Source organism: Mus pahari, chromosome 1, assembly GCF_900095145.1.
Source record: "Mus pahari chromosome 1, PAHARI_EIJ_v1.1, whole genome shotgun sequence".
NCBI classification, from domain to species: domain Eukaryota; kingdom Metazoa; phylum Chordata; class Mammalia; order Rodentia; family Muridae; genus Mus; species Mus pahari.
The window spans coordinates 46,056,410-46,076,433 of NC_034590.1; the positions used below are offsets into that span (position 1 = coordinate 46,056,410).

The 20,024-nt window shown below is 47.1% G+C and overlaps 1 protein-coding gene across 3 annotated transcripts in view; it reads right to left on the reverse strand.

Annotated features, from left to right (window-relative positions):
* The window catches only part of Slco3a1 (solute carrier organic anion transporter family member 3A1), a 281,111-nt gene that overhangs the window by 43,897 nt on the left and 217,190 nt on the right, over positions 1–20,024 (reverse strand). For all 3 annotated transcript variants that reach the window (XM_021189846.1, XM_029540392.1, XM_021189837.1), the window contains exon 5: positions 6,060–6,224. In XM_021189846.1, coding sequence (XP_021045505.1) covers positions 6,060–6,224 — 165 coding nt within the window. The remainder of the gene's footprint in view (positions 1–6,059; positions 6,225–20,024) is intronic.

The following is a 20,024-nucleotide window of genomic DNA, read 5'->3' on the forward strand; positions in this document are numbered from 1 at the left end:
CACACGTCAGTGGCAGACACACTTATGAACATGGATTCATCCCCTATTCACACACACTTACACATGTGAAAGCATGCACGTGTGCAAACACACACACACACACACACACACACACACACACACATCTGAGAATTTTCCTTTTCTCATGAGGCAAGAAAGGCACACGGTAGGCTCTAGGGCTGTTTAACCCAAAGGTTGAAGGGCTCACAAGTTGGTGGTAGGCATCATTTAGCCAGGTCGGCTATGCCTCAGGAAGCAGTGTCAAATCACTATGTTCTGTAGCACTTGGTGAATAATTGGTGAGCATACAATCTCTCTCTCTCTCTCTCTCTCTCTCTCTCTCTCTCTCTCTCTCTCTCTCACACACACACACACACACACACAGAGCTATCTCCAAGGCAGCAGACCCCAAGCCTGTTCCCAGGATTCCCAAAGACCCAGGGCGTTGTCAGAGAACCAAAGGACCCTGCTGTTCCAATCTCCCGTTTGCTGTGGCTCTGTTCTGATTCATTTCATCTACAACTCGGCTTTAAATTACCGAATGCCATTTATCTATGGTGTAGATTATGCATGGCTAATTTTCCAGTCTACTCGGCCTCCTCCCTGCCAATCAACCGACCCTCAGGTCAATCGACTACATCAACCAGCTGGTAAGTGCTGAGGGAATGCAAATTAATTTTTCATATTAGGGTAAGAAAATATAATCAGGAAGTCTCAGCTTGCCAAGACACTACACTGACTATACTGAAAACGGACCAGGACCTGTGTGTCACTGGCTGCTTCAGACATCTGGGCTTAGTTTTCCAGCCTTTGGTGCGGTTATGGAGATCATGACCTTGTTCTGTGTGCTTCCATCCTCAGGCCATGCCACTGGCCACTGCAGCATCCAGTTTTCCTACTTTCTCTCCCTAGATGAGTCTAGTTGCCCACGGTGCCAGAACCTTTGCTTATGCTTTGTTCTGCTCCTAAGACGGTCCTGTCCACTTTTCCTTGGCTGGTTTTCCTCCTTGGCAAGAGGCTTCACCAGCCCCCACCCCTCTTGTGACACGGAAAGGGCACTTAAGATCAGGAGAGATGGATCAGTGGATAAAACACAAGCAAGAGGACCAGGGTTGGGATCTCAGAAGCCAGGTAAGCCTGGGCAGGTGGTGCCCCACCCCTGTAATCACACACTTGGGAGGAAGGGACGGGGATGCCCATGGTAGGCTATTCAGTTAGACTTGAGCTCTGGGCTCAGTAACAGTCTCCTGTTACCCCCCATCAGGATTTCTGTTTCCATGGCTCTCCCTGCCCTCTAAAGCGGCCGTGTTTATTTTTACCCATCGTGTTTCTTGCTCTCATCCTCTATCAGCATGAAGTTTCCAGAAGGAGGGAGCATCCTTCAGGTCCCATTCAGTCCAGCCCAATCCCCGGGGCCTAATACAGCACCGGATGGCATTCAGGCACCCCTTTGAGAATGAGTGAATCTGTAAGCACGTGGGAACTGTGTGAATAAGCCTTGGCAACCACATGCCCACTCCCATTGAGCACCCTGGGCTTTGTTTCATTTTCTAGTTGAGACAGTGGGGGTGTCACCTGGTGATGATGGTAACCATGGCAACAACAGGATTTCAGCACCTTTTCTCCCAGTCACTATTAGCTTTTCTCTCTCTTCTTCCCTGATGTGTGTACACGTCATTAACACCTGTGGCTATTGTCAGGACTTTCAGGACCAAAACTTCATCCTTATTAGATTAGCTTATACAGACTGGGCCCTTTTAATCTGCACTCATAAATCAATGTCCTCCACTCCTGGCTTGCCTACACTGCTCTTCTCTGATCTCTGACCCATCTGCTGGAGACTTTATGGGTGGCCTGCAGTCTTGAATGTATAGATGGGGATAAGTGCATGCATAGCATCTTCTAAGAGCTCAGGAGCTACTCCGAGAGCATCTCCGTCCATCAGCCTCCCCTAGTGTAGCCTGCCAGCTCTCTGCAGTGTGCTCTCCCCAGTACACACTAACTGGATCTATGCCACAGGCTAGACCCAGGGACAGGAAATGCCTGATGCTGACCTGCCTAGAGACTATGAGGAAGCCCCGCCCCCTTCTCCTTTCCACCTTGTTAAGTGCTCCGACACGAAGGAATCACTGAGAAACAAACAGATGCTAGGCAGTAGAATTGTTTTTCTGACCTTTCTGCCCTGCAGACTATTGATTTGTTTGTCGATAGAAAACTTAGGCATTTCTTCTAAAATAGGACCTGGTCCAGGAGATGCAACTGTGTAAGAACAACTAAAATGGAAGATGTATAGGCACAGAAAATCAGGAGTTGAGAGATAAACCCTGGGGTGCTGGAGGTCTAACCCCCAGATTCTTGAGACAACAAAAGCTATAGCTTCTCTTAAGGGAGGAACGTGTTTTTCTCCTCTGTCCTGCAGGCATTGAAAAGCTGATTGCATTTTACTAATACTTACCAAAAAGTGGATGGTAAGAATGATTAGTGGGGGAGGGGTGAACTTGCATTCCCCAGCAGTTTCCGGGGAGAGAAAACTGGTCTGTTAGCATGATGGCCAGGGTTGAATTTCTTTTTAAACTCTGATGTTTTATCTTACAAAACACGCAAAGACCATGGTGGTATACTTTCCAACTTAGAAAACTGGATATGCAGATACCTCCATAACCAGCACTCAGGTCAAGCTTAGAACAATTCCAGATACTTTGGGGCTTGGGGGTGTGTGATCCTTGGCACTTTCATAAGAGCCAGGAATAGAGGCAAACATCTGGAATCCCAGAGCTGGGTTGTAGGCAGATAGGTCAAGCCCAGCAGCATGCTGGCCAGCTGGTGCAGTGTGAAAAAGACTTTGCACCAAAAAACTAAGGTAGAGAGGGACTGAAGAAGACACCTGCTGTTGACCTCTGGCCTCTGCATGCACATGTGTGAATATGTACCTGTATATACAGGTACACAACACACATGCACATATACACACTATACATAACTACACACAAATGCATACATAAATGCATGTATGCATGTGCATACACACACACACACACACACACACACACACACACACACACATACATGTGCACTTGCAGCTGCCTAGGAGGCTCCTGGATACCTCTCTGTAGTTGTAACCTTCAAGGACAACTGTGGCTCTGGCTTTTTTTTACTTTAATTGGCAATTCATCTTTTTTTTTTTTTTTTTTTAAGTCCCATAAATACATTCTCTTGTGTGTGACATCTTTCAACTCATACACACTCCCATGGAAGGCTGTGTGAGAATTCATCCTTTCCCGAGCTGTGTGGTATAGAATGAACAGTCTATAGTTTATTTACCCATTCTGCTGCAGACAGACACTTGGGATAGTTCCAGCTTGAGATAATTATGCATAAAGCTGCTCTGAATGTTTTTATATATGCATATGTAAATGAGTGGACCTAAACACTCGATTCTGTTGGATAAGTGCCCAGAAACGGAACTGATGGATCACAGCACAGGCATATGCTGAGCTTTAATGGGTGCTGCAAAAACTGCCCGAAGCAGAGGCTCGCTCCCCTGGGCATTCCCACTGCAGTGTGGGTTCCGGTTGCTCCTCAGCCTCTCCAACACTCAGCACTATCATCTAGTCAGTGCGTCACAGCGCCCCCTTTAGGTTTCAATGTGCATGTCCCTCATCACCCATGCTGCTCAGCATCCTTTGCATTGACTGGCCATTTTGTAAAGCAATGGGGAATCTCTCTCTCTCTCTCTCTCTCTCTCTATATATATATATATATATATATATATATATATATATATACATATACTGTCCCCTTTTCTCTATCTGTTTGTATGTTTGTGTGTGTATGTGCATATGTGTTTGTGTGCATGCACAGGTGCACATGGGTGTAAAGGTGCTGGCAACTGAAGTCTGGTACTTTTACCCATGGATCACCACTTTATTTTAAATTTTTATTTTATTTTATGTATATGGGCATTCTCCCTGCATGTAAGCTTATGCACCATCTATATGCCTGATGCCCACAGGCCAGAAGAGAACACTGAATCCCCTGGAACCTAACTTATTGGCAGTTGTGATCTACCATGTAGGTACTGGGAATTTAACCTAGGTCCTCTCAAAGAGCAGTCAGTGTTCTTAACCATGGAATCATCTTTCCAGCCCCTCCACCTTATTTTTCGAGATGCAACAGCTCGCTGAATCCAAGAGTTTACCAGTGGTTTGGACTGGCTACCAAGTGAACTCTGGGGATCTGCCTGTCTCTTTTTCCCTCAGTCATGAGGTTATAGATATGCCCTGCCTTGCCAGGCTTTTAAGTAGGTGCTGGGCACCCAGACTCACATCCTCATACTCAGGCAGTAGGGGCTTTACTAATCAAACTATTTTTTCAAAGATTTATTATTTTTGTTTTAGGTATGCATGCTTTGCCTGAATGCATATGCATGCAGCCACCATGTGCACTGCAGGTGCCTGCAGGTCAGAAGAGGGCGTGGGAGCCCTTAGAACTAGAGATATGGGTGGCTATGGGCCATTAAGTGAGCCTCAAACCCAGGTCCTCTGCAAGAACAACTCATGCTGTTAATTTCAGAGCTATCTCTCCAGCCCCACCCCAGCAGGTGTTAAAGGGTAAGATAAGAACACCCTCCTATTTCTCCTAGTTGACAAAGAAGATGAAGTCTAGGGGTTGGAGCCCTCTCTGCCACCTGGCCATATGTTGCACTCAGCAGCCTTAACCACAGGACCCTCCTCTGCCCTTTCAGAGAACAGCTGGGCTCTCTATCAAGGACTGTCCACGCAGGAACCCTCTCTTCTGCAATTCCCTTCTTTTTCATGGCTTAGAAATCGACTTTTATCTTTAGTGTTCTAACTTTCTATAGTATTAACCATCATCCCCTCTTCAGCCCTCAATGGTATGCAGAACATCATCAATTATGTATCTATCATTCCTAGCAAGTTTACATCAGAACTGGTCACGGTGGACACTTCCATCCTCCTCAACTGCTATGTTTTCGTCATTCCTAGTCACGTTCTGAGATGATCAACTCAACTAATGCAGCTTGTTGGTCATGCAAAGAGTAAAGAGTAGATTCCTCCCACATGAAAAGCAAGTCTAAGATACACTCTGTGGACATATTGTCCACCCCACCTCGGCAATGCTGCTTTTCACGAAGGCAGATTCGCTTTCCTAGCTCAACTTCCAATGATTAGAAGTAGATGCCTGGTGAGAACTGTAAAGCCTTGCCTCACACTGGGGAAAATTCTGTGATCCACTAGTTATGCCTGCCATGGGCAAGGTCATCAGCATGGGCATGCCTTCTTAACTTTAAATTTTAAAAATATTATTGTGCGTGTATATGTGTGTGGGAGTGATAGAGTGTATTCTGAGATCAGAGGACAGCTTTGTGGAGCTGGCTGTCTTCTTCCATCTTCAGGTGAGTTCCTGGGAATCAAGGGAAGTTATGATACCTGTGCAGCAAGCTTTACCCACTGAGCAATCTCTCCAGCACATGGATATATCTTTTCAGCTCTGTATTTGTGAAGTGTGGGTTTTATGCTGCTAAGATCATTCTCCTTGTCTAATAAAAATCTGCTAATCTTTTCAGACGGACTTCGATCACTCTCTTCCCTCATATATGCTTCCAAATTTCCCATTCATGTTAGTCACACAACTCCCTGCCCTCTCACAATGCTTCCTACATATACATTATATACCTTTGTTCTTTCTTATAATGTGATTTATTTTTACTTTTAGTAGTATTATTCTGCCTGTGTGCATCATGGGTCATGGTACCCATGTGATCAGAGGACAACTTTTGGAGTAGATTCTCTCTTCCATCCATGAGTTCTGGGTATTTAATGCGGGTATCAGCCTGAAGCAGCAGATGCTGCTCTCCTTACTGAGCCATCACACCAGCCTTATAGTATGTTTTTAACAATTGTGAGAATATCACTCTGACATTCCTTGTGTAGAAAGGATACACGTATACCATGGCTCAGTGCAGTCCTGCATATGTTTGAGCTCCATGCATTCTCTGAGCGTGATGGTATGGCAGGAGGGGAATGAGACCCACTCACCGAGCAGCTGGTTGGCAGAGGAAGTGGTGAGGTTAAACTGCTGTTCCAGGTACTTGCCCAGGAAGGCAGCGAAGCCGGCCACCACAGCAATCTCCATGCAAGCAGCCAGGACGATGCAGGTGAACACGGGGTTTGAGAGCAGGTGCTTGGTGACCTTGGGGATCACTGTGAGGGAGAACAGAAAGCCAGGTCAAGGTCATACATGCTGAGCGCCTATTTACGACCTCCTTAGACCCCCCTCGTTGATGCATTCTTACCCGTTTCTTTAATCGACATCTTATAGAGCATCACTGGCGGTGGGGAGAACTCAGGCCAGAATCTATATTCTATAGGTCATTTATAACTAAAAACCCTGACTTCCAAACCACCACAAAATCCTACAAATTAATCCATTTTGTACTAAACCAAGCTGCTCCACCTCGGTTCTATGCCACAACTTCAGGGGTTCGAGTCAAAGATCTTTTAAGCAATTACAAGAACTTTCCATCCCTCACTCCACTCCAAAAGGAAATCATTTTTGGGATTGTGATTCCCAAAATGGAAACTGTGACATATATGTTATACATTTTAAACGTGAAAGTACTTAGGCATATGTCAATGTGCCCCACTATTTGATCAACATTTAGAACTATGCTCTGTATGTATACTGAAAGAACGTGTTTGGTGTCATTGGTATCAAGAAAGAGATGAAGCTCTCATCTCTTACAAAATAAGTAAGTATGAGCAAATCAAGTCCTTCCCTCCGCTCCCTGGTCAGCTCTCTCCTGCTGGGCTGGGCCATCCCAAGGCGGTCAGAGTTATCAACCTTGAGTTGATCACATCCTACATAGTAAGTAGTGGGGTCAGCTTAGGATTTTTTGTTTTTTGTTTTTTTCCTGCTCAAATATCCACAGTAAGGAGAGCCACGGCAAAGAGTGTGGGATTACAGTCTGGTCACTGGACTTTTGGCCTACATCATGGTGCTGGTATATCTCCAGGATGCCCTACTCTCCTCCCCCCCCTCCATCCCCAGCCCGTTCCTCTCTCAGCTGCATCCATGCTAGATCTTCTTAGTCTACTGTAGCACTCTTCTCTCAAACTTTTACCACATAGGTTCCCTCCCCCACCCCAGGTGTCCTTTCTTCATTATTCAACCTAGTCTGGAAGAGGCTCCCAGGCAGTCACAGGTGCTTAAGGATCCACGACAGTTGGCTTTTGGCATACACACACTGAAGCTTATGAACCGTGTTACATTTCGACTGGGCCCGATAGTAGTGTGTGGAGGTTGCATGCTCTTATCTTGTTTATAGAGCTCTATTTTCCTTACAGTATGGTTTCATAAGCTACAGGCTCTTCTTCTTACATTGGTGCTTTATCCTCGCCACATCGTCTTCAACCAGCTCTTCTCAGTTGTGCTGTGGTGACATATCCTGGATGGTTCTAGAACAGCCTTGTCTCTTTGGGATTGACACCTTTACTTGATTTATTATTTGTGTGTGTGTGTGTGTGTGTGTGTGTGTGTTGCAGCATAGATGCATGTGTGCCAAGGCATGTGTATGGAGGTCAGGGGACCGTTTTGGGTGTCAGTCTTTGCCTTTTACCTTGAGACAGTCATCTCCTCACTGTTCTCCTACCACATATGGCAGGCTAGCTGGCCTGCAGAGCTGCTGGGAATTCTGTCTCCGCCTCCCATCTCCATGAGGTTAGACATGTGTCCTGTTCATCCAGCTTTTATGCAGGCTCTAGGGATTGAAACTCGGGTCCTTATAATTACATGGCAAACACTTTTACCCACTGAACCATCTCCTTATTCCTTACACATTTATTTTGATGTCTCTGCTGGACACCAAAATCTATACATGCTCACATCTATTATATAGAACAGTATATTCCTTGTCTATAACTCACACCCATGTACCTTAGATCTTCTCTAAGCTACTTACATCAACTACAAGGTGAATGTTGCCCAAGTAGTGGTTAGAGGAGATCATGACAAGGGAGAGATTTGTACTTCTTCAGTACAGACGCAGTTTTCTGTGGACTGCGTTTCGATCAGCGGTTCATTAGGTTTGTGGATGTAGAACTTACACAGATGGAAGCCAGTGGTATTTACAAAATAATTAGCCAAAATATAGCTGATTCATCAAGTGACACGGCGTAAGACAAGTGAACTGATTTCAAGTAACTTGAAGACAAGTCTTAACGTAAACCATAAATCATCTTCTATAAAGAGCAAAGATGGAGGCGAAATATAGGTTACTAAAAACATTGTCCAAGTGGTGTGCTTGTGTCTAGACTTGGGGCTGGCAGGGAATCTGGCTCAGTTGGGAGAGCGGCTGGCCTAGCATACACAGGGCTTTGAGGTTGGTCTCCAAGTCTGCACAAAACAGGTGTGGCAGAGGCTGGTTATCCCAGGTCCTGGGAGGCAGCAGCAGGAGAATCGGGAGTTTAAGATTATTCTCAGCTATCTAATGTGTTTGGGGGCCAGCCTGAGATACGCAGGATCCCGTCTCACAAAGGGGATCCTATTTAACTATACTCATATTACTAACAAAAAGAAGGAACAGTGACAGGGCGCACTTGTTTCTCTCTGTGCACAGGGAAAAGACGAGACACAGAGATTAAGTATTAGAAATACCCACTAAGTGCCTATGGCCACATAAAATAAACAGGTGGGCTGAGAACCTAACCCGGCACTCCAAGGTGATGAATTAGCCAGCTGTCCTAAAGAAGAGAGCTAATTACACAGGCACAATTGCATCTCCTAGGAGACAAAACTTCCAAATGGCCCATTCTAATTAGAATAAAATAATAATAGGAGACACATAAGTTTTTAATAACGCTAACAGACAAGCTCCATGCATCAAAATGTCAGAACAATAGACTGGGGACTGGCAGATATACAAAACTTAAAATTTATCATCTCTGGGAAAGATATCAAGTTTCCAAGGTGAAACTCTCTGGAGAGGAGGGGGATTGGAGGGTTAGTTACAGCACTGGACTGGACCAAAGGACGGGAAGCTCAGGATCACTGCGAGCCGAGCCATGGATCTGATGTCCAAGGGGATTTAGGCGATAGCCAGAGATGGTGGCCTCAGCTGTTCAACATGTGTTTCTGAGGTTTTAGGAAGGCAGCTTTAGGGTTAACTGAAAGCACACACACAAAAATTAAAACCAAAACTGTACAAAGGGTATGAACAAAGACGATACACAAACAGCCTCAGGTCCTCGCACTTCACACTGGTACACTGTGCTTAGAGTTTCCTGGTCTTTATGGGCACAGCGTTTGTATACTTTACAGGCCTTTTAAACATTTATGGCAATCTGACTTTTTAGAAGTATCATTTCAAATAAATGCCTAGGAGTGTTTGCTTTTAAAATCTGTGTTTAAATGTTAAGAAACTTTTCTTTGTTAAATCCATATTGTTTTTAAGTGTTGTACAAATACTCCCAGAACTGTTGACTCTGCAGTGTTTGAAAAATGTAGCTTAACAAACACGGAAAATGAACACAACAGACAATGCACGGAGGGTGATCTGCTTTTCACAGTTAAAGGTCTCTTGGGTGTGAAGAATCCATCATGGTGAATCATTGTTGACGAGCCATGGCAAATTTGAGACAGTGTGTGAGTGCCAAGCGTGAGGCTACTCTGTACCCAGGATCGGGTTCTGGTGAGTTACATCCACACACTGCAGAGAGAGCAGTATGGACCACGCCATGCGATCACAGGGCCTGCTTGGAATGGGTGAATATGAACCGCAAAGTCCGGGCTGCTGATGTGTAGTGGCAGACACAACTGCGACTCGGTCACTATGCTCCTTCAGAATGATGGCATCTAGATTCTGGAAGCACCGGGGCAGGGTTGGGACAATCCAGGTAGCACGCTCTCGCTGTGTGCTTCATGTCCTCAGTTGGAATGGAGTCTCTGCCGAGTGCGACTCCAGAAGAATGAAAAACTTTGTGCTTTCCCTGGATTACATCACCTGGAGCCTCCGACAACCAAGTTTATCTACCTCCGAAATGACACTGAGGATGATTTGAGTCAATTGCCACATCTCTTTAGACCTCAGTAGCCCCGTAACTCTTCATCATCATCTTCATGATCTGTCTGGGGGTAGGAAGTTCCATGAGGGCGACTTCAGTTAAAAGAACATTTCTGCACTTCTGCGAGCTTTTAATTATTCTGGAGTTCATTCCATTCTGCAGGAAGGGCTCTTTGTGAAGACAGGTGTCTTCCTGCTTGTCTTAATGCCTAATGACTAATTTCTCCTTGAATTAGATGTTAAAAATCATTAAGTTCAAGAATGATTGGACTGAAGGAAGGACTGGGACACCTTATTTGCGTGACCCTTTTCTCTTTGTAGCCAACCTGATTGGCTTCCAGAAGTGCAGCTTCCTCCCACATTCTTCCTCCCACCCACAATTTTATTGCAATAACTTGTAGCTCTCAAAAGCTGACTCCATTTTTACAGGTTCAGCCCACCTTCAGTACCCCTGCTTGGAAATGAGGCCTTAATTAGCTTGACTGTAAGGCTGTCTTAGTGCTTCAAGTGGATTGCTAAACCATAAAATCCAACCTTTCGAGGAGGGAGTAGTCCAGACAAACAGAGACTGGTGAACCAGGGCCATCACAGGCCACTGCACATCTGCATCCCCCACTAGCCATTTAAGCCTCTTTACTGATTTAGCCTTAGTACTAGAGCTGGGTAGAAGGGGGTTGAATCATGCAGTTCCACCAACAGGGCTAAGGGGACCTTTTCGGCTCTCTATAGGAGTCCATGGCTGTCATCCTTAGGATGGTACAAGACTGAAAGTTGCACAGGGTGGCTGGCTCCATGGAACGGATGTACACACTGCAAGCCCTCAGAAGACGTTGCTGTGGGACACAGGATTGCTGTTCATTGTGGGAGGGGAAAGGCAGATTTGGGGACAGTTGTCATCAGAACATCCTCTATGTGCCAAACGCCATCCTGAGGGTTTACTCACAACTCACAGACTCATAACACACAAAAAAACACAATCTTGGAACCATTTAAATCCTCCATTTACAAATGAGAAAACAGAAGCAGAGAATGGTCCCATAACGAGGGAGACATAGCAGGAACTCCAGCCACAGAAAGAGCTGCCACAGCATGCACGTGTGACAAGTGTGTTGTTCTTTCCTGGATCCTGTGAGCCACTATTTTTTACTATGAAAATTACAAAAGCAGGCTGGACCTGCCAATCAGAAATACAGCTTCACTTTCGCAAATAACATTAATGAAAATTCCCATTGAACGTGGGAATATTCCTAGCTACTGTTTTATTGCTGTATTAAGACACCATGACCAGTGCATGTAATAGGAGAGAAAGTGTATTTGGGGCTTACGGTTTCAGAGAGTTGAGTCCATGACCATTATGGCAGAGGTTCATGGTAGAATGTAGGCAGGAAGGCGCAGCACTGGGACAGTAGCAGAGAGCTCACATCTTGAGACACTTGAGACACACACACACACACACACACACACACACACACATACACACACACAATATATATATATATATATATATATATATATATATATATATATATATATATAGACAGACAGAGACAGAGAAAGACGGAAATACAAAGACAGAGACAGACAGCTAACTGGGGATAGTACAGGCTTTTAAAACCTTAAAGTTCACCCCCAGTCACATATTTATTAATCCTTCATGAACAGTTCCATCCACTGGGAACCAAGTATTCAAATATGCCACCTCACTAGAAAAAAATGATCTTGTACACTGTGGACCTGGGACTTGGTCCAAGATCTTTTGAGGAAAGGAGCTAAGAAAGGAGGAAGAAACAAAAGAAAGAGTTGAAGGGCTGGAGTAGTAGCTTGGCACCATAGAAAAAGTTCTGCTGAGGAAAGCTGTATAAAGTCAAGTCAGGGACCATGCTCTAAAGAGGCAGGTGTGGGGGCTCATTCCTCTCCTTCTGTGAAGATGGAAAAGAGATCTGAGATCAGAAGCTTTTATGATCCAGCATCCCTGACGCACAGGCAGCAGCTCAGTGAGAACCAAGACCAACAGGCAGAAGTTAGACCAAGTGAGAGATCCCTAGTGTTTGCACAGCATGTCTGGGAGTCACAAGACTTGCTTTGCTGACTCATCTCTGTGAGTGGACTGCTGAGTGACAGTTAGAGAAAGATTGTGCTGTGGAGGTTTTATGCTGAGGAACCCCAACAGTGGTTACCATGGGGCTCCATGGAGACCCCACTGGATTACACTCTGAGACTTATACTTTGGTCCCTCTACCAAAATTGGCCTTGACTTGCTTCATTCATTAAGATATGTTGTCATGCCATTGCTCCCACTGTCAAAACAGGAAGCTAAGGCCAGCACATGAAAATACTACCACAGTCATCGCTGTCAAACCTCTGCTGCTGAACAGAGCACTGCACTGAGGACTTTGCATCCATCACAGTGGCAGGGAGGTTTAGCATCAGTGCTTCTGACACCGGGCGCCAGGAGCCTTTAAACTCCACCTTGCACAGGAATGCAATGCTGAGCACTGCGGGAGGGGTAAGTATGAACCCATGTCAGCCTGAACTCAAAAATCCAAATTCTCAACCTTCAGGCTGACACGGGGATTTGAACCCATGGGGGAAACTGTTTATCTAAAGGCCGAGTCGACATGAGGCGTTTCACAACAGGTAGGACCTGGAGAGAAGGGAGGAGTGGAGAGAGCTGGGCAGATAATCAGAAATCATCATAGCAGGATGGACGGAAGGAAGGAAGAAGGAGAAATGGGAAAATGCAATGATGGAGGTTCTGCAGTGTTGCCAAGATTAAGGGGAAGTTGGAGCATTATGATGTAGCCCTCTTCCAGCTGGGTCTTCATGTGCCCCACCCTGAGCTGCCATTACTGCCAATAGTTCCTCGCCTCCTAGCTTTCCCAGGTGAAGAGCTGCCTGAGAACAGGGATCAACAGACAAGGGCACCATGTCCCAGAAGAGCATATGTTTAATAAGTATGGGGGGGGAGGGGGGAGGGGGCAGGGAAGGTTAAGGAATCCAATTACTGAGTTCATGTGTCACAAAAGCGAGGAGGGGAACCTGTTGCAGGCATTTCAGGGTCAAAGACAATCTCAGGACCAAACTACTAGTGAAATTCTACAGAAGCTCATGTCTGTGGTGGAAGTGGGACAATGAACTCAGTCAAGGTAGATAACGCCATGACTCTGGGGCCAGAAATCCAGAATGCCCATCTCTCTTTCTTTGTAGGGAGACAGTGGTGGCCTGAGTGAGCAACAGGGAAGCCATCAGCTCAGAACAGGCACTTAGAATGGAAGCTGAGTGTGAGCTGGTGTGCACTGGCTGGGGGTAGGGTGGGGAGGATGTACGCTGGTGCGCAGCACAGGGCCAGGGCTGAGTGTGAGCTGGAGAGCACAGGCCGGGGGAGTCCCAGCCAAGAACTGATTGATCCCACTGATTTTGGGGGGGGGACCACTAGGAGGGTCTAAGAGAGTAGTAGAGGAACCATGCATAAGCATGTTTAAAGCGAGAACAGGGTGAGACTCGGGCTGTGTTATCCTGTGTCTTCCCTTTCTCCATGGCTGGCCTGGGAAGCACAGGCTTACCCCGTGAGGACAGAGCTGTCCGTAAAGGAGACTCGGAAGCAGCAGGAACTGCTTCTTCAGACCCACCCGTTGCACCTTTCCAAGGCAAAGGCAGCAGAGAGAAAAAAATGGCTTAGGCAGTTAACGAGTCTTTTAAGCAAACAGGTGCCCCTTCTTCACGCCTGTGTCTAAAAACTTCCTCTGTGAAAATGTTCTCTGCCCTGGTGCCACACAGGTTTGCTGTCCCTGGTTTTTCTGGAAGTGAAAACTCCCACAATGTGAGAATTCATTCCTAGAAAGTCTGCAAAGGCCCACAGTAGCATTCTGGTAGAACAGGTTGATGCACTGCCCACCTCAAAGCCCTGCCTGTCAGTTACTTTCTACCATGCATGCTTGCTTACAGCAGGCCCTCATGGTAGTCAGGTCACTGTGGGGGACCCATCCTGTCCCAGCTGATTTGTGACAGAGTTCTCTCAGCACTTCAATTTATCCAAGTCCAACCACGGGGAAGTGGGGGGGGCGGGGGGAGGCACAGCTTTGGCCTGTCAGCCCTTCGTGGGGACACAGCAAGAGACCTCCTTTTCTCTGGCACTCCTGTTCAGTTAGCAATTTACTTAGAAAGACTTCGGGGGCTTTCAGACATCACCGCTCCTGAGCCTCTCCTTCTCCAGCTCTAGGAGCATAATTTCCTGTGGGGTGGATACAAAGTGGTATTTCAAGGCACCACACAGGTTGGTGCGGACTCAAAACTGCTGGCGGGGAGACAGGGGTTTATAAAACAGAATACAGACACTTTTCTTTGAAGGTCAATGCCAAGGCTTTGATGATTCATTCATAACGCAACCGGGACTTCTGGGCCGTTTCTGATAGCAGGCGCTCTGCTACACACGGGGCTGTCCTCACTTGTCTCCCACTGCAACCTTTTCTAAATGACATATTACAAACTAGATGCCCTCCTCCTGACCACACCCAGGAACATCTGCTTGCTCCTCCAGAGCAATATCACTGTCCCCCCCCAGCCCCCATCCTTCCAGGTAGGCCTTCCAGCACATGCTCTGTGGCCCTTTAATGCATCTTTTGAACTTCCTGGGGCCCTCTTCATCGTGTACCCTGAATTCTGGCAGCGTTTGCCAATGGTCATAGATCCAGCATGGTCTCAGTCATGCGGCTTGGAGAAATATAGATTACAATGAAGTTACCCAGCCTTCCTCGGAGCTGGCCTGCTCAGAGCTGTTAGTGTGCTGATAGAAAGCCTGACCCTCAAGGAGGAAGAGATGGCTCTGTTAGTAAAGCGCTTGCTGCGCGAATCCCCAGCATCCACGTGAAACGGCCCGGGGTGGTGACACATGTGTGCTGACTAGTCTTAGGTCAGCCTGACACAAGCCAGTTATCTGAAAGGAGCGAACCTCAGCTGAGGCTAGACCTCTAGAAGATAACAACTGTAAGGCATTTTCTTAAGTAGTGATTGATGGGGGCGGTGCCATCCCTGGGCTGGTGGTCCTGGGTTCTACAAGAAAGCAGGCTGAGCAAACCATGGGGGCACAAGCCAGTAAGCAGCGCCCCACTATGGCCTCTGCATCTGTTCCTGCCTCCAGGTTCCTGCCCTGGAATTTCTGTCCTGTCTTCCTTCAGTCGATGAACAGTGATCTGGAACTATAAGCCACATGAAACCTTATCCTCCTCAACTTGCTCTTGGTCATGGGGTTCTATCACGGCCATAATAACCCTAATTCAGACAGCAGGCTTGTCATCAGTAGCAAGGTAGCAACAAATGGTGCTCTCCCTGTGTCTTGCTGGTTAGCCAGTCTAACTAAATCTACCAGTCCCAGGCTAGAGAGGGGCCCATCTGGAAAACCCGAACGATACAGAAGACAAACAACAACACAAACCACCGATGGCTCTACAGGAATGACACACGAGGGTGAACTCTGGCCTCTATGTTTATGTGCACGGATGTGCACGTCTATCTGCACACACCTATGAACTTGCCTTTTCCCCCTAGACTCTGAGACAATCATAGACAGGCTTCTCCTTGTTTGCATAGCCACTGCTTTCCCTTCCTGGTGGGGCTGATCCGGTCCACGGATCCTCCTCTGCCGAATGCTACCTTCTCGTTATTTCCTTTGCTTATTCGTTCAACAGACATTCTGGCATGTCAACTGTGCCTGGCCTCCTGCTGGATGCCCTCTCATGTTTGTCTCACTGGCCTTGCTAAAACAGCCAGAGGAGGGCAGCACATTAAGGGACATGTCCTCTACCCCCCCACCCCCCATGCTGGTCCCAGCAGGCTTTCCATGATTTAAAAAAAAAAAAGAACCTGAACCCATGGACCAGCCTGGTCCCTGAGGAGTCATAACTGAATTCCTGTGACACCGCAGGGTGTGGGCACAGCCTGGCTCAAGATGTTTGGGAAGGCAGACTGCTTCTTTCACTATGGAAGCAAGAATGCAGATTTTTCAGCATATCTACAGGAGGAGAGAAGCCAGCTCTGGAGACAAATTGTATAATCGATAGCATCCAGCAGGCAGCATGAGCCTGCTCAGACTACCAGGTTCCTCGTGAAAACACTCAAATGAGAGGTACAGGCTCCGCAATAAGAAAAATGTAGCCGAATCCAACCACTGAGCTGAAAAGGAATGGAAGAAGCCAGGACTGGAGCAGGGTCCAGCAGACCCTTCCTGACACAGCTGGGTCTCTTGTGGGCTGTGGTGGTAGCACATTGACTTGTGTAGCTCTTCCCACGTGCTCACAGGGGGGCCATGCAGAAGCCAGAGCCTGGGTGGGTTGGAGCAGGTCTGGCCGGGGTGTTTCAGGAGAACGAAGTTGAGCTGGGCCTGGTAATGCTCCTTCCACGATCCCCTCTCTCCTCCTCTTACCACAGAATGTAGTCCTAGGTGGCAACCAAAATGCAAGCATCTCTGCCCTTGCAGACCTACAGAGGAAGGGATACTTCACCCAGCAGAAAAGTAAAATGAGGCCATGAGAGGAGGAGTCAGGAAGCTGTGCTTCAGAAAAGAAAGGAAGCTGATGTCCCAGACTGGATGTGAACTTCGGGAAAGGGCACAGGAAGGAGGGAGTGGGCAGAAAACTAGGCGGTGTTTGTAAGGAGAGGGCGGTGGTGGTGGGGATGTGGCAGAATGAGGTAGGTGTGGAACGAAGTCAGAGGAGCCACAGCAGGGCTTTGCCACTGTCCCTTTAAGTGGCAGGTGGCAGCACGATCAGGTGTTGAATCAGTTGCTTTTCCGGTTGCTGTGACAAAACAAGTGACTGAAGTGCCTGGAAGGAAGAAGGGTCTCTGCTGTCTCCCAGTCGGAGGGTACCCTTTGCAGCCTTGGGAGGGAGCTGCAGTGGGCATGAGTGGCAGCCGGTTGGGCACATTGTTTCCATAGTGAGGAAGCAGACAGGATAAGTCTTTTGATTTAGTCTGGGGCTGAGATCCTGGGACGGAACTGACTACCTTCAGGGTGGGTCTTCCTTTCTGGAACATCCTCTGCTCACAAAGACCCGTTTCAGTGATGATTCTAAGCACCACCCTCCTGCTAACGACAGTGTAGGTCAGGTAGGGGCCCTGGGCAGATCAGGGACAGGATCAGGCACACACTGATGGAGGCAGGGCTGGGCGGGGCTGGGCGGGGCCAGGGTGAGGTAGCAAGGCGGAGCTTGCTCCTCTCCCAGCGAGGCTCCACTAGTGGAAGTACACAGGGCTCAGCAGTCTTTTCAAGGACATTGAGGGGCCACTTGTCTGTCAGGGTGAAGGGCTGAGACAAGAGTGCTCAGCTTCTCTGCCCCTCTCGGAGATCAAAGTCGGACTTGCCCTGAGGTTTCTCAGCGTGGATACCGGCAGCTACAGGATCCCAGCAAGTCAGGACCCACCAGTGCAAATGGGGAGCAGAAGCTTTCTCCCCTTGCAGCTGCAGACCCTTTGATGACACACTGTTTTAGAGGACATCTGTGCTGCCTCAGGAGATGGTTTTAGTACACTGTGTGGAAAGGTCACTTAGCACCTGGTGATGGCACTTGTTTTTCAGTAGAGCTTATTCAGCCAGAAAGACAGTCTCATGTCAAGCTTAAGGAGACAGGCACTGTTTTTCTTCACGGTGATTCAAATGTCTTTTCTTTCCATCTCTAAGTTTGATTTCCATATCTGTAAAACAGTACTAATGGCTTATAGGGCTAGAGAGATTCCCTTGGATATAGATAAGAACAACAGACATTTTTGTTGCTGTTTTTTGGTGGTGGTGATGCGTGTGTGTGTGTGTGTGCGCGCGTGTTTGTGTGCGTACGTGCATGTGTGTTTGTTTGTGTGCGTGCGTGCGTGCATGTGTGTTTGTGTGTGTTGTATACCTTTGTAGAGGCCAGAAGTTGATGCTGAGTGTCTTCCTCTACTGTTTTCTGCCTTATCTTTTGAGATGGTCTTTCAGTGCATCTGGAACTTGCCGATTCAGCTAGATTGACTTATTGGCCAGAGAGCCCTGTGGCTCTTCCTGTCTTGGTTTCCTGATTATGGGTGTGTGCAGCTGTGCCTGGCTTTTTATGTGGAAGCTGGAGATCTGAACTTAGGCCCTGAGACTTGTGTAACAAGCTCTTTACTGGGTCATGCTCCCAGGCCCTGCTTGTGTGTGTGTTTGTGTGTGTGTGTGTGTGTGTGTGCTCATTGGTTACTTCATTCATTAAAATGACTACCACTTCCGTGTCAGGCACTGTCATGCCCTGCAAATGAACAGATGAATGAGAGCTTTGTTTGGAGTACATGGAGACCGCCATTCCTGGCTGCACCAGGCTACAATGGTAATGTAGTAGCAGGGACACTGCAGAGGCCAAGTGGATGATACATATCCAAGCACAATATAGCTGACAGCCCAAAAGTGAACCAAAGGAGAAAGGATATCCCAGGCAGAAAAGGAGCCAAGAGGGGGGAATTACCGCTGCACTGCACAAACCGCATAGCTCCAGAAGATGAAGGGGGACAGATCACATCACTGGGGACCCAGATCCTGTCCATTGAGGCTTCCCAGGTGATCAAGAAGACAAGTTACAATGAAATACAAAGCCACTGAAGTGCCATTGAAAGTAGTAACAGAAACCACTACACGTGTCTCTATAAAAGCATGCCTATGCACGTCACACACTGTGGGTATGAGATTTAACATGCAAATGGTAATGACATTGAGTGTGTTTATTTTATAAACACGACTGATTTGTATTTAGTTTTAATTAAAAATTTACATTTATTCATTTGTGTGTGTTTGTGTGTGTGCATGCACACCTGTACATATCTATAAGGTCAGGGCACAAAGTTGTTAGACCCAGTTCTTTTTGTCTACCTATGAGTTCTGGGGATCCAACTCAAGCAGTCAGGCTCAGCAGCAGCATCTATATCCAGTGAGCTACCTTGTTGGCTCTGGATTATTTATTGCTATCTCACTGAGCTGTTCTTCCCTCTAAGTAGCTTTTCATAAATTCTTCCCACACACTGTACAGCTACATGCCAGGGTCATGCCAGGTGCCAACATATAACCTGTTGGCATGAAAAGGGAGGAACAAAGAGTACTAGGCATTAGGATGGCAGCAATGATGAGGGTACCTCAAGTGTGGGCTCATCGGGGCAGACGCATCTCAGAGCCAAGACTTAAAGGAAAGAGATTTGGTGGCATGTCGAGATCCAAAATTGCGCCCGGGTTTGGCAGCCTCTCACTTGAGGGTAACCCTGTGGCTTTATAACCACAAGTATTTGTTTGTCTGAGGTCTGCTTTATCAAAATGCTATGTGATAGTTGCTACAAGCTTGGAACTTCCAGCCTACTCTGACACCAGATCCCATGCTTTCCACCCCTCATCCTCTACAGAGAGTTACAAGCTTGGCCAATGGCTGGCTTTGTTGGCAATAGACCTTCAAAGCCCTTGAACATGGACCACATACCCAGCTCCCATAATACTATAGCATAAGCCCTCTGTGAATGGTGATAAACAGCTGCATCAACTGGAGGCAGTTGCTGTAAAGGCGAAACCAGACCTTCCATGTTAACGCCCAGGGAAGTTAAATGTCGTGACCCAGGTGTCACAAGGGGAAAGTAGCTGAGCTGAACTGGATCTCAGGATGTCCCACTCAAGAAAGGTGACCCTATATCACTCTCAGAAACCCGGGAACACTGCATGGTGGGATTGAAGGGCTGCACCGGGTGGGGTTTCTGAGCATGGCTCAGGACTGAAGTAGATTGTGCAAGAAGAAAAACCTTTGAAAGCTCCAAAGAGATGCGTGAGAAAACGGCCACCTTGATTCTGAGAGGAGTGCACTCCTCTTAAATATCTGATAGTGTCCTGCTTATTTGTGCTCATGAACATACCTGGGGACCTCCAGGGTTTCTGTGTGTGTGTGTGTGTGTGTGTGTGTGTGTGTGTGTG